The sequence below is a fragment of the Anarrhichthys ocellatus genome, unplaced genomic scaffold, assembly GCF_004355925.1.
Source record: "Anarrhichthys ocellatus isolate YVR2014 unplaced genomic scaffold, GSC_Weel_1.0 scaffold3, whole genome shotgun sequence".
NCBI lineage: Eukaryota > Metazoa > Chordata > Actinopteri > Perciformes > Anarhichadidae > Anarrhichthys > Anarrhichthys ocellatus.
In genome coordinates this window covers 6,910,153-6,924,325 of record NW_022280033.1, presented here as the reverse complement: position 1 = coordinate 6,924,325, position 14,173 = coordinate 6,910,153, and the positions used below count along the sequence as shown (strand labels likewise).

The 14,173-nt window shown below is 44.5% G+C and overlaps 1 protein-coding gene across 1 annotated transcript in view; it reads right to left on the bottom strand.

Annotated features, from left to right (window-relative positions):
• zranb1b (zinc finger, RAN-binding domain containing 1b) overlaps positions 1 to 11,163 on the bottom strand; it is a 20,593-nt gene extending 9,430 nt beyond the window's left edge. Inside the window, exons 1-6 of the mRNA XM_031840224.1 lie at positions 11,096 to 11,163; positions 8,885 to 9,948; positions 5,028 to 5,215; positions 3,919 to 4,072; positions 2,996 to 3,067; positions 380 to 578 (exon numbers count right to left, since the gene is read on the bottom strand). Coding sequence (XP_031696084.1) covers positions 380 to 578; positions 2,996 to 3,067; positions 3,919 to 4,072; positions 5,028 to 5,215; positions 8,885 to 9,857 — 1,586 coding nt within the window. The 5' untranslated portion in view covers positions 9,858 to 9,948; positions 11,096 to 11,163. The remainder of the gene's footprint in view (positions 1 to 379; positions 579 to 2,995; positions 3,068 to 3,918; positions 4,073 to 5,027; positions 5,216 to 8,884; positions 9,949 to 11,095) is intronic.
• Between the last annotated feature and the right edge of the window lie 3,010 nt (positions 11,164 to 14,173).

Sequence of the window (14,173 nt, the reverse complement as noted above, 5' to 3'; positions counted from 1 at the left end):
TATATATATATATATATATATATATTTATATATATATATATATATATGTCGGAAGAAGTGCAGTCGGAAGAAGTGTTTTTACACTAAATTCTTGCAGCAATATAAAGCATATATATATATATATATATATATATATAAATAAATATAAATAAAAAAATGCAGGATATTCACCTTGTTTGCCCAGACTACTCACCACCACAGCTGACATCAGTACATCTCTACTATTGGTGTGTGGTGCATTATGTCATTCAGTCTGCTAAACACAGTACTAACAGGCCTGAGACTAGGTGCAGCATGCCGTAATGTTCACAGGTTGTCTTTTAAAGGACCAATAACACGCTGCAATGTGCTCTCCTAGTCCCCGGCCTGCAGGACTCACCAGTGAGAACAGTCGTGCAGGCTGTCGTGGAGGGTCTTGCGGAGCACCGAGTCCTTGTCATAGATGCCCCATGTAGCCTGCAGCACGGAGTCCAGGAGACAGTCCCCGGCAGTGCGGTTCCACAGGGCGTACAACCGACTGTCCAACCGGGTCCCGAGCTCCAGGGACCAGTTGATGATGGGCGACTCCTCTTCGAGTTCTGAACAAGAGGGGAAGAGAAGTTGAGTGCTCCATCTCAGTGGTATTAGCTATTTTACCTCAAAAAGGGAACAAATTGTAGTGAGAAGTGTGTGACGGTTGTATTGAGGCCATAGTAGGGGGTTTTCCAAGTTGCAAGACAGGTGATGGCATTTGAAAAGGACTAGAGATGTTTACACAGGTCAGCATGTACAGTACAAAAACAGATGACAGCGAGAAGTCAGATTACGGCGGGAAAACACGTCAGATATACAGTGTTCAGATACCCCGTAAGGTATGACAGAAACATGTTGAAAAGTGCAGGTTTTGGCATTATTATATCTTTTTATTAACAAATGCCATGAAAAATTTGAAACCAGCAAACAGTGTAAGCAGTAACGTAACACAACTCTGCTGAAGGAGAGCGATCAGTTTACAGGAAGACTTCTATCAATAAGAACAATGAAAAGCACTTGAATGCACGGTTTCCTCTGGATCTCTTTTGTGTACACGTCTGTTTGTATTGTGTAAGGACGGCACATGTTGGGTTTATAAACGGGTGGAAAACAGCAGCCGCGCCACTTTCATTCTTTTATCCAGTCTGCCGTTACTAAGCAACCAAGAAAGAGAAGACATGTGCCAGGTGCTTGTGCACCACGACAGTGTCGCTCTCGTTTGTGAGCATGCCTTCCACTTAAACACACCGACAACAATGGATCTGAGGGCGCAAATAGACCTGCATGTGAACAGCCGCCAGTAATTGTTTATAAAAGATGTGGAAATACAACAACCAAATTCAGATCATCACTCTGGAAGAGAAGGACAAGTGTACAGCGATACAGGACAACTTACAATGAGCTGCAAGGAGAATAGGTTGAGAAAGTCACTGTGGATGCAGCAAGAAGATAATATTCAGGAGACTGATTCAGTGGTTCAAAAACTAAATGATGTCAGCGCCCAGGGGGAGCCCAGGGTCTCTGAGAGGGACGAGGTCCTCCAACATGAGTCATGTGACTTGAAAAGGAAGCTTCCAACAGAGGGTTCAGCTCGTCTGGCTTGGACCTAAACTCAGCAGAGCTTTGGAGAGTCACAAGGTCTTGAGCAATGGGGGCGGAGGAGCTTAAAATGCATTGTGAGCATATGGCTAAAAAGTAATTGGCAGAGAAGAGAGAAAAAGAGGCCCGGCAAAATATAATTCAGCTCCACATCAAGCTCCAAAACGACAAGGATTTGTAAATACAGCATCAGCTGAAAGCCTCCGAGAGGATTGTCAAACTGTTACTCAGTTATAAAGGGCAGGAGGGGGGTCATTGGTTGGAAGTGCTGCCTCACAGCAAGGGGAGTCGTAGTTTTCCAATCCACCATCTCGCCATGAGCTTACATGGGTTTCTCTGGTTGCTCTATTTTCATTGTGGGAGAACAGTGTTTTCTTACCGTGAGTATGTATGTGAGATTTACAAATGAACTTGATTAACTGACTTATTAAGTTATGACGTATTTAAGTTCATGAAAACAACACCACCACCATCATAAAAAGCTCAATATGGTTTTGTTCAGTTTAAATCTGATTAAATATTGAAATATTCTAGACACAACTACACAAAGCTTCTAGGAATGATCCGTCTGGCATTATCCTACATTGCTACCGTGATACTGTCCCTCTCCTGGGTTTTTGTTCTTGCAAATCACACACACACACACACACACACACACACACACACACACACACACACCGAGCACCTTGAAAGGTCTCCATGGCGTGGTAACTTCGTCCGTCTTAATCCCCTAACCTGAAAAAGGAGACATGGTTTTCTGTTCACTTGACGTTTCATGTTTCTGCCAAAACTAGTTATTGAAGTGAACGCAAACGCACAGAGAAAGGATCTTGAAATAAGATGAAATAAGGGTTGATGTCTGTCTGTGTACTTATGCTGCAGTGCAGAATATTTGACACATTGTACTTATTGAACAGGTCACACAAATAAGCAGGAAACTGAAGAAAACAAGTGTTGCAGAGAAGCGATGCCTTTTAAATGTGTGTGTGTGTGTGTGTGTGTGTGTGCGTGTGTGTGTGTGTGTGTGTGTGTGCGGAGAACTCCCTCAAACTTAATTAGGCTGATTAACACAGACACAATTGGTTCACACGATGAAGACCGGCTGCCTGGCAAAGAGACAAGCAGGCAGGTAAAACGATGAGTTGGCAACAGGGAAAATACAAGTAATGTAACACTGCCAGGTTTGGGCAGCCTCCCCCATTACAGTAGACAGTTTGTGAGGGTGCTCCTTCTGTTTTACAAGCCAGACCATGGTTCCCATCTTGGATCTGGTTTCTCTTTCTCTCTCTCTGTCTCTCTCAAAGTGGATCCATATGTAAGCACAGCATGTGATCGGTGTTACTGCAACACTCAGTCATGAAGTTGACGGGAGTAAATATTTCACCTTTTTGTACATCTCGGTCCAGCACCTCATCAAACAGCTTCTCCTGAACAGCTGGGGGCAAGTCCTCAATGTCTGACACAAGAAAACAAAAAGAAGAAGATAAGTGAACGATAACAATCATTATTAGAGCGCACACAGGCGCAGAGACAGTAAAAGAACATTGTGTAGGATTTAAGGGGATTTATTGGCAGAAATTTAATTCAATAACACTTAATAGAAATTACTGAAAATGGCTCATTTCAACTCAAGCCACCATGCTTTTTGTTCTTCTCACAATGGCCACTGGCCTTCGCTGCGTGCTCTGAGCTCTTGTCAACACAGCGGCTCATTCTTCGGTTCCACAAAGTCACTGCATTCATTTCTTTTAGCTGAAGAGAACGTCTCTCTATAGTGGCTAGAAGCCAAAGTCTGCATTGTCCTGAACACTCCACAACAAACATCCTTAGCTTCGTTACCAGCAACAGACTGGACCATTAATAGCTATTTCACACACACAATGAAGTTCAACAGATATAGCACTGAATGCAATTTTACAGAGTGTCATTGGAAAAAAAAAAAAGCCAAATACAGCTTAGTCATGAACGGGAGACGTGCATTGTTGGCGGGCCGGCCTACTCGGTATGCAAGAACAATACTGAAACAGTGAGCCAGAGATGTGGCCTCCGTCTTCTGCAGTTTGAAACAGACAACCGTAGCATTATGTCCCCTCAGCATCTCAACAAAAAGCAATTTCATACACCGCGAGTAAACAAAACAAGCATTCAATCACACAGTTGGTAGAGCCAGAGGAGACGGCGAGACTGGGTTTTAAGTTACCCTTATACAATGCACATGAAGTGCACTTTGACAGCGTCTGGAGTTTAAGTTGTAACATTCAAGTCAATTGTTTTCAGACATTTATAATCATTGTTTGTGGTGCTTACCTGCAGGCAGGGTGAAGGTCACCAAGTCGGTGAGGAAATAGCAGGTGAAGTCGCCCTTACGCTGGTGAAGTGAGGCTGCCACCTCACGACGGATCTGCTCCGTTAGCTCCGGACACACCATGGCGGGAATACACTTGGCTGCCTGTTGGGACACCTACAGAGAAGAGAGGAGAAAGGGAAGTATAATCCAAATATAAAGGAATGTGTGACAGAGGCTGATAATTGAGCAAGAGAATTTATAACAATTGCGGGTTTTTTTTAAAAGAAGGGAAAGATGACAGGACAATAAGTTTGAACAACATGGCTCCAAAATAAATGATTCTTCCAGCATTGTGGACTCAGTGATCTGATCTAAATCGACCTTCACTAATCTAATCCAAGTTGCCTCCGGGACAAGATGGGGAAAAAGGAAAGGAATCTGTTTTCAAGCAGACGTCAGCTTTGAAGCATTTTTCGGGGCATGAGCCAGCGGTTAGTCACTGACCCCTCGGAAGAGAAACGGGGACAGTGACCGAGTGTGGGAGGAGAGGTGTGTGTACACAGATAATCTGGGATCACAGTGCTGGCGGCAAGAGAGCTGCAATCAACAACAGCACACACACACTGCCGACAAACACACACACACACGCATCAGCTCAGTGAGCCTGACTGTTACACAGACACACCAGGGAACCCACATCTTTAACAAAATACTCCATTATTATTATTATTATTAGCAACACAAAATGAATGAACTATCAAAAAGTTGAATTCCAGACCCTCTGCTCATGTGATCCCTCCTGGCTGATATCATTGGATGTTGAGATTAAGAGACTTCACAAGAAAAGGCGACATCATCGCTGACCCAGAAACAAGCACCACTGCAATCACACCCATAATTCAAGGGTCACATTTCTACCATAGTCCCTCAATTTTTTACGATTTTTGTGAAGCTAGTAAATAGTTCAAAATGATTCTGCTCCATCTTTTAAATGAACGAATTTGAGTGATGTAAATGACTAACATGTTGTATTTGCTGAAGAGAATGATCCCCGTTGCTCTACCAGCATGCACACCTATCCGTCAGCCAGTATCTGCTGCAGGCGATTCCTGAAAGACTCTCTACTGACCTCCGTGAGCAACACCGCCAGCATGTCCTGCCTCTGGAAGCGGATGGCGAGGTGGACCAGCGTGAAGCCGTCATCAAATGCCGAGGGACGGTTTAATAGACGCACCTCGTCTGACGTTAGCTGGCGTGCGATGTCACCTCCCGATGACTTGTAGGCCTCCACGGCTGCCAGGTCACCTTCCACAACACCTTTCACAACAAAGAGGAAGGAAAAGAGTCACATTAATAATTCTTTAATTCTTAATAACTACTTTGTATGAAGTCTTTCAAACACAGAATTAACAGTAGAAGGATTCGTATCAATCAAAACATGTGAGAAGGAAAACAAAGGAGTATCGGTTTACTTTTGATTGCATTATGCGGCTTAAACGATTGTACGTCGAACACGTCGATCACTGCGGTTAAAACCACATCGTGACTGGACATTCTGTGCTCAACCACGGAGTATAAAACATTAGAGATCAGACGGTGCTTTATCTCTGTGGCAGCTGTAACAGCTTTGAGACTTCACTGACTTTGAAGTCAAGGGGGGAAAAGACAATGGGGGGGCCACATTGTAATCCGTCAGTTATTATTTCTCCTCTTCATCTTCAGGTTCAGATCTCAGCCTAAGGGTCGAACGATGCGTTTGTTCCGACAGATGCAGGTGTTTACTTTTCTTTACACAAAGTGCAAATATTACTACGACAGAAACTATTTATGTCAACCACCAGCACACAAACACAAGGGCTAATCTATTCAACCTGACAATAAAACTATAGAAACAGTTGACCGTGTGCACAGTAAACATACTATACTCTGCAGTATTTTGCTTTGAAGGTATTATGCTGAGTAAATGATTATAGTGATCTTCCTCTTAAAAACACATCGACTACCTGGATGTTCAACTGTGGACTAAACAAACTGTTTCTCCATGAACTCAAACACCTCTGAGCATAATACAGTAAACACCTATGTGGTATTCTCTCGTACATTTAGCAGCATTAAAGACTGTTGAGCTTTTGTTCTGGCGTCAAAAGGGCCACACACACACACACAACGCTCAGCTGCATAATCTGTGTACGAGTGAGCCCGAGAGAGAGACATGGAGTGGGTGGAAGGACTCGCTGTGCCGTGTGGAGCTGGTTAGCACTGTGAGATGAGGAGAGAAAATACACAAAGGCAGCGCAGTGGGATGGAGAGGGATCACAGCCACTCTCTCCACACAAAACTCCATTAGTGTGGGCTGCCTGTGGCCCTGCCATCAGTGCTGTACCCGCAGGTCTCTTAAAGAAAACACAAAAAGGTGTAAACACGCAAACAGACGCACACTTAAAGACGGAGAGGAAAGGGAACGGCTCAGGCTAAGTGGCGCTGGATTTTTGCATGTTTTCTTTCAGTGATGTGGATGGTGGTTGCCTCTATCATAAGAAAATAAACAACAAACATTATTGTCCTGCTGAACCAGCAATGTCAGGTTCTCTCTCATAGTTCAACAAATTGTTGGTAATAAAGTGAATCAGGCTTGTGCTTTGTGCTTTTTCTGGTAGTAATCTGAAAAAAAGTTTGTTAAACTAAGCAAGTCCACCACATCATTTAAAATAAGCAGAAACAAGGTAAACCACACTACGTACAACACCAAGACATCTGACCTTTACTTTCTTAACACAAGCCAAACTAGAGAGCATATTTTGATGGGATTAGACCAGGGGCGTAAAGTGAGGGGTGTCAACGGCCCCTTCTCCCCTTCCTAACCCCTTACTTCCGGGGCCCTTGCTGAGACCGATCTTCATACTCTGCCTTCATTTTAATCTCAACTACCCACTTGTGAGGTTATGTGACTGCATCTTACATGGTTGCGATGCGATCACAGAGACTAAATCTGTCCACAGAAATATAAACACCTGCCAAAGAGCTCAAAACAGCCTCTGTGGCTGTTCCCTCTTCAATAGGAAACAACACAAGCATCGCTGTCACGGCTGGTAATAATACGGTGAGATTATTTCACCACTTTCCGAGACAAATTGTTTTCTTTCTATTGTTTGTACTCAATGTGTGTGTTGCTTGGGACAAAAAGCGATAAATGTAACAATAACAGACAGCATTCTAAAAATACCTTTTTGGCAAACACTGGCACAGTTACAGTGACGTTGATCAATGTGCATCACCCCCCCCCCGAGCACCCCGCTGGCAGCTCATGTTTAGAAAATAAGGGCTGAGGGTTGAATCTGACACATCACTAGTTGTGAGGATGGATGTTATGTGCAGTGGACCCACAAATAACCCCTATTTGATAGACATTAATTAAAAATTAAAAATAATTTTAGTCCTTTGACATGGTACAGTAAGGAAATGTAGAAGTATCATCAATAGCATTGTAGCTGACTTTTCATTCTGAGGGACCTAAATGACCCAGAGCCATTAATAATGCTACCACACATGTGAGTAACACCATACGTGTTCAGGGAGTTGATCTCGGGCCATCCACACTATAGGGGTCGTTGTTGTTGCCAAAGACTTACTGTATGTATTTTTGACTTCTGTTGCACGGGTCAAGCTATTTTTAGTGAAGGAAACTGGAGCGTCTGTCAGAAATTTGAGGCCACTGTTTATAAACATTGATGTAGATACGCCAATGACGGGAAAACCGCCCTAGCAACAGAGGACAGACACACTTAACACCAACGGGCTTTAAACACACACACACACACACATCTGTGCGCTCTGAGGCTGCAGCGGGGTCACATCGCATTCACTCACTCACTACATTATGATAATTAAAACTAGGCAGTGTATTGTACTCTGAGCATTAAATTGGGGTATCAAATACTTGGCAAACAAACCATATGCATGTGCTCTGAGAAACTGTAACGGCCATGTTTCCAAAGACCAAATGATAAATTGAGGAAACAATAAGCAGACATCAATCACGAAAAGAATTGTCTGCAGCAGACCTAGTCTTCCAAATGATATGGCGTGAATTTGCTGGTTTCTGATACGGCTTTGATTTCATTTTCCTTCAACTGACGATGGAGAAATCTCCGATCAGATAAGGAAAGCTCACACTTGAATATGCCGAAAGAAATCAGAGCCACGCACATCAGACGCTCCACCAGACAAGAATTGGTCCCGAGGGGACAAGCTACACAGATATGAGGAAACTCACCCCGTCACATGCAGTCATAGACCCAGTGTAGGACCAGAAGCTGACTAACTCCAGTGATGTTTCTCTGACATTCACACCCGATTATCTCTTTGTGTCAAGCAATGCAGCAGCATGAAAACCCCGGACAACTGTTAATCACTGCGGGTGCTTCATTTGGGATATCATATACATGCGTGGCTGTCAGTGTGACACCGAAGAATTGTATGTCGAAGACACATATATGGGAAAAAAAGGCCTGGAGGTTGAGTGGGTGTGCGGGGCATCTCTACATAGTCATGGGAGAGAGAGAGTGAGATAGTGGTGCGAGATCAAACTAACAAACAATCACTGGTTGTTCTTAAAATGCTCATCCTACCTCCCACTCCACGTTCACCAGTGGACAGTGTGGGCGGCCGGACACCGCTTGTGTAGGTTTTACACTAGCTGAATGTCGGGGATTTCTAAGCATTTACACTATAGTAGCATCAGGAGGACGCAAATCACGATCGCTTCGACGTGGCTATATAAATTGTATTTTAACCAATTACCTTGCAGACGATAAAACAGTATCAAGCCGTCACACAAATTCTGGGAATTCGCACTTCACCCATTTTTCTGTTTGCCTGCCTTACATCATTCTGATGACTTATTGCCCACCTCATAACATAACAACACACCAGGAGAACAGGCTGAATGTGCAAGACAATAGAATAAATCATAGTTAAGGAACTCACCAACACAGGCATTGAGGAACAGCCAATCAGTTCTTCTCATCCGGTTCTTAATCTGCTTCAGTTTTTTGAAGTCCACCTCCAGCTCCTCTTTGCTCCCAATCCCGGCCCCCGATGCCAGTTCAATCCTCTGAAAGTCCATGTTTACCTCCGACTCCCGTTTTGAGGTCGGGGGGGACCTCCTTTGGCTGCTGCTACAACCCACCACCCCACTTACCACACCCCCGACTCCTTGCCCAAGCACGTGCCCAACCACGCCTCTCCTGTTGTCCCTGTCCTGCTCGATGCGTTTTGAGGAAGGTTGTTGGCTCTCGGACTCTGACGCCAGCTCGATGGGTTCAGCGAGCAGACTATTTGGCCAAGGGTGGTCACACACCACACACTTGAGTGCCTTGGCCCAGTTCTCGTAAGTGCAGGCAGTGCAGGTCCAGCGCTTTACATGAGTGTTGAGCCTGTTACGGTCATTGTATTCCTCACAGGGGTCTGTAGTGGTGGCCAGGGGAGCAGGGCGGCATCCAGAGCCCGAGGTCTGGGGGGATTCTGTGGGGCTGCGTGGCTGCCGGGTATGATGTCCATGATGTGTTGCATGTTGCCCATGCTGTTGTTGCTGAGCTTGTTGCCTCTGGCAAAGGCACTGGGTGCAACGGATTGCCCGAGGCCAGTTCAAGTAGGTGCACATGTGGCACGACCACTTGCTGCTAGTCTCCGGTACATCAGCAATGCGTACACGGGGTCGGGCACTGGAGTCTGGACAAATAAGTAAGCTGGAGCCCCCCTGGGTTGGGCTGTTGCTGAGGCCAGCAGGGTCCCACTGGTGCAGACTGGCATCCAGAGCAGGGCTGCTCTTGAAGGGCTCCTCGGTAATGATGGCACTCCCGCTGGGCCTCTGAGCACGGCACATGGTGCACTTGATGGCTGACGGCCAGTTCTCGTATGTGCAGTATTCACAAGCCCACTTGGCGACCAACTCGGTCATCGTCGCACCGCCGCTGAAGGAGGCTTCCCGCCCTTCAGAGGGGTTGTCAGCTCGGCAGATCCACTCTTGAGATCACACAGCCAGCAGTACACTAGGGTAGAGAAAAAAACGATTTAATGGTATGCAAAGTAAACATATTAAACTAGACTACAAAATGTATCTTATAACTCAAAGACAAATACTTTTCATAGATAAAATGATCAACAATACAATTGGGAGAAATGGTCCTGCATTGCAAGATATGGTGCTCAACTTTCCAGGTTGTCAGTAGTAAATCTCTCCAATGTTGCACGTACACAAAACCTAAACAAAGCACGCTTTATTACAGTTACCTTTGCCACATATTCACTGTCAAACACTTGCAAACATCTACAGCGGTGTTTGCTGTTGACCTAACACTAAAAAAAAAAATCAAAGGGAGCAATGTTTACAGACACACAAAAGCAGTGCCAGGACCAAGACGCAGCAGCCTGGGCTGCAACACCGGAATCTCCGCGGTTCTATTACAACCCGACACTGGCTTTAAAACACATACAGTAAGTTCTGTACACCAGGCTGATGTGCCCTACAACCGAGCTAGGTAACAGGAGACAAGGACATATGAAACCAGACACCCAGCAGGGAGGCGCGTGACTGGTTAAGACACTTAAATGATGCACCGAAACTGAGCTCACCCCCCAAAAGCCTATCACGCATATATGAAAGTGAATGGTGCAACATGCTGAAGGTTATTTACGAAATAAAGCTGATAAGATAAAAGTTAACTCGCTGGGAGTTGGTTGCACTGTGCACCACGCCTCTAAGTTTACCAACACACCGCGATGTAGTCAACCCATTCGAGGGATACGATTCTTCCACAGTTGCATGTTTTGAGGAGCTAACAAAAAAATGAATATCTGCAGGGAAACATTGCCCATGTTAAACAGCTAACTAGGTTAGTCACGTTCAACATGTTTACTCGTGACTAGCAGATGCATTCGGCTGAAAAACACAGTTTAAAATCAAGTGTGCCATGTGTGTATTTATCAACTCCTAACGCTACATATCGCGTGTAAACAGACCCACGGAGCGAGCTAGCCGTGTGTTATCCTACATGACAACTAACGTTACGCTATGCTGGTTCGGTTGCGGAGCCAGGAATTAAAGCCGAGCTAGCTGTCTGCCCGCTAACATTACGGGATTATGTTTTGTTTCAAAGGCCCTTATCAACTTTGCAAGACATTGTGCTAACCCCTTACCTTTGCAGTGTTTACACTCCTCAGTTTCCAACTGCAGCCAAAACAAATGAAGACGCCCCCCCCTCTCTTCCCGCCCACCCCCCCAAAAGACCAGAGAAACCCACTCCAATCCGAACTCGGGTTTCTCTCACTTGGCCGACACTAACACCGCATATTTACTTCTGTGGGGCTCCGTTTAGTGGGCAGCTGAAGGTCCATACATACCGCGGAGCAAGAACCCCCCCCACCCACCCCACCCCCGTAAGTCCCGTCCCTCGGGCGTCTGCTTTGACGCTTTAAATCATTTTCATCCTTTTTTTCCTCGATTCCCAAACAAACACCGAGCCGACGGGCTTTAATGGCGGAACACAGGGAGAGGGAAGCAACCGAGCCAGGGCAACAAAAAAAAAAAATACACTACGAGGGGGAGAGCTCTGGGTTACAGTCGGAGGCAGGATCAGGATTTACCTCCTGAATCCGCCAGCCAATCAGATTGGTTGATTTTCGTGTATCCCTTGACTTTGACCAATCAAGAGTCCACGCCTCTCATTCCCAACTGTTAAAAGGCTCAGTGACCACAAAACCGGCTCGAATATCACAGAAACAACGACACATTATGTTAACATTATCTTTTAGGCGACGGGTCCCAGTTAGTTACAGTAAATATAGGTGCTTATTTTTAAAACGTGTGCATCATAGTGTGCTGCATATTTGGCAAGCAACCACGTGGTATGCCCTCAAAAGGGATGATGTCATCGTAAAAATACTGCAGCAAGCAGTCTGCAGTGATGCTTGACAGGTTGAGCAACAGTTCTCAGCGCGATTGTTATTATTGACGTGCATGTACACACTCAGAATCCGAAAATTAATTTGAACCATAATACTTTACCATGTCAAAATGAACGCATAGACTTGTTTACAGGAAAGCCCATAGATACATATCCAAAATAAATGTATGAAATGGGATTTGTCTTTGGGATAAGCTAAAATTGTTTCTCACTGTTGCACTGTTTTTATTTCATTGTCACTTTTTGCTCTCAAATTAACCTGCAAAAATATTTGTGTTAAAAAAAAAAAAAAAAAGAGCATGACGTCAAATCATTTGCACATTAAAAGTGGTACATTTGTCACAATAAGAAAACAAAGGCATATCATATCACATAATGCAGGTCTCATTTATTATTCCCCAATTTAAGAACCATATTCTCTGTGCTCGTCCAAGCAAGTCCTTGATCTACTTTCGTCAAGTCCACACATCCAGATAAAAGCTGAGATGTTCGAAGCTGTGCGCTGGACTTTGTGCTTTCAGGGAGGTGTTGATCTTGCAATGGCCCACTCGAGGAAGTCTCACCCCACACAGTAAGAGTACATGAGTGTATATCTCTCCTGTGTTGGAACTTAAAAAGGTATAGGATATGAACAATGTTAGTGCTCTCACGCTTTTTACGAGTGGCCCTCAGCACCCTGCTGAATTTCATTCTGGTCATCAAGTCAGGGTTACACCTGGGGATGCCAGAAAGAAAGATTTTAGAAGCATCGGCAAGGATTAGTAGGGACCAACATATGGCTGCTCTAAACCACCACAACACTCAACTGAGACAAGCTTCTACAGTAAGTGCTGTTTAAATGCTAGTGCTACCCCCTCCCTTGTCTACTATACATTCATTATATATTTCCTTATATTCCAGTACTCAAAGGAAACCATATTCCTAACATTAACTTTGCCATCTATTTTAACATTGTGTGATTGTGTTACTCTGGGTGATTATTAAGTAACATTTTAGGTGCCAGTTCCCCCAATAAGTGATGCATTGGCATTACACAAAAAACAAAACATGACATACAAAACAGGCCGCATAAATGAAGTGGAGCTTATTCACAAGGCAACGCTTCTCCCACCCCAAAAATCACATGCGAGTGCAACCTGCTGATCAAGACGTCCTCAAGACGTCCTCCATGTGCAGTGCAAATGTCTGTCCATGCTGAATATAACTTGTGTGTAGAATTGACCAGTTCATGCGAGGGGTGTCCTCCATCCAGCACCAAATCAATCCACACCTTGTTACTTAGTTGTCTTCAGATGAGACAGCTGTTTGAAAGGTCAGTCGTGATCATCATACCATCCCGGCCTTACATGGAGGATCAGTTACTAAGCAGATCCCCTCTAACTTTACAGTTAAAATTCCAGTTTCAAATTATAAAAGGAAGCAAAGTCACAGCTGCATCCATGAGACACAGGTCCACTTAGAAGTCGTCGGTGAAAGTAAAAAGGGGAAAATAGCTTTCGGAAGCAGTGAGGATTGTTTCAGGTAGACAAAACCTGAAACAATCATAGCTGCAGGGCAAATTATTGCAAATACAACACAGCTTGTTATACTGTAATTTTACCTCTCAAGAGGGATCTGTGAATGTGTTCTGTGTGCAGATAGAAACTGACCTGAGTGGAAGGCACTGTGTATTGAAGCATTGTCATGATGTCTTCCTCACATTATCCAGGTCCTTACATGTGACATTGACCCCATCAAGGTCAGAGTACACGAGGTCTGCCGTCGACTATGCCAAGACAGGAAGGTGATCGCTCGCTCTCTCTGCTTCCAAAGTTACAATTCACACTCTACAGGGGGTATCAGCCTTCCATTGTGACTTTAATAGAGAACAAGTCAGTGAAAAATGAGCTTGAAGTGGTTATAAGATCACGGTCAGTAGTATTGAAGACAACCAGCACTGTGAGGTGGAAGTAGCAGCCAGGTTTTTATATGATGAAGAACAGACAGATGCAGTTTTTTTTTGTTTTTTTAGTGGCGGCTCTGTGTTGCAGCAGCAGAAGGGAACCATAAGCATCTGGTTAGTAAAGCTACAGTACATTGTGTTTGCCCTGTGAGCTCCGTACAACAGACAAAAGCTGAGCTGAATGTGGCTCAGGGTCGAAGAGGACTACTCAAGTGGCACAACATGACAGCATTGGTATAGCACAATAATAAAGAAATCTTAAATTGTGTTAAGTGCAGCAAAGCGCATACAATTTCAGTGTTAACCGAGAGGAACAAGACATTGACATTCCTGTCAATCAAATTAGATTAGACTAATAATCTGACTAAC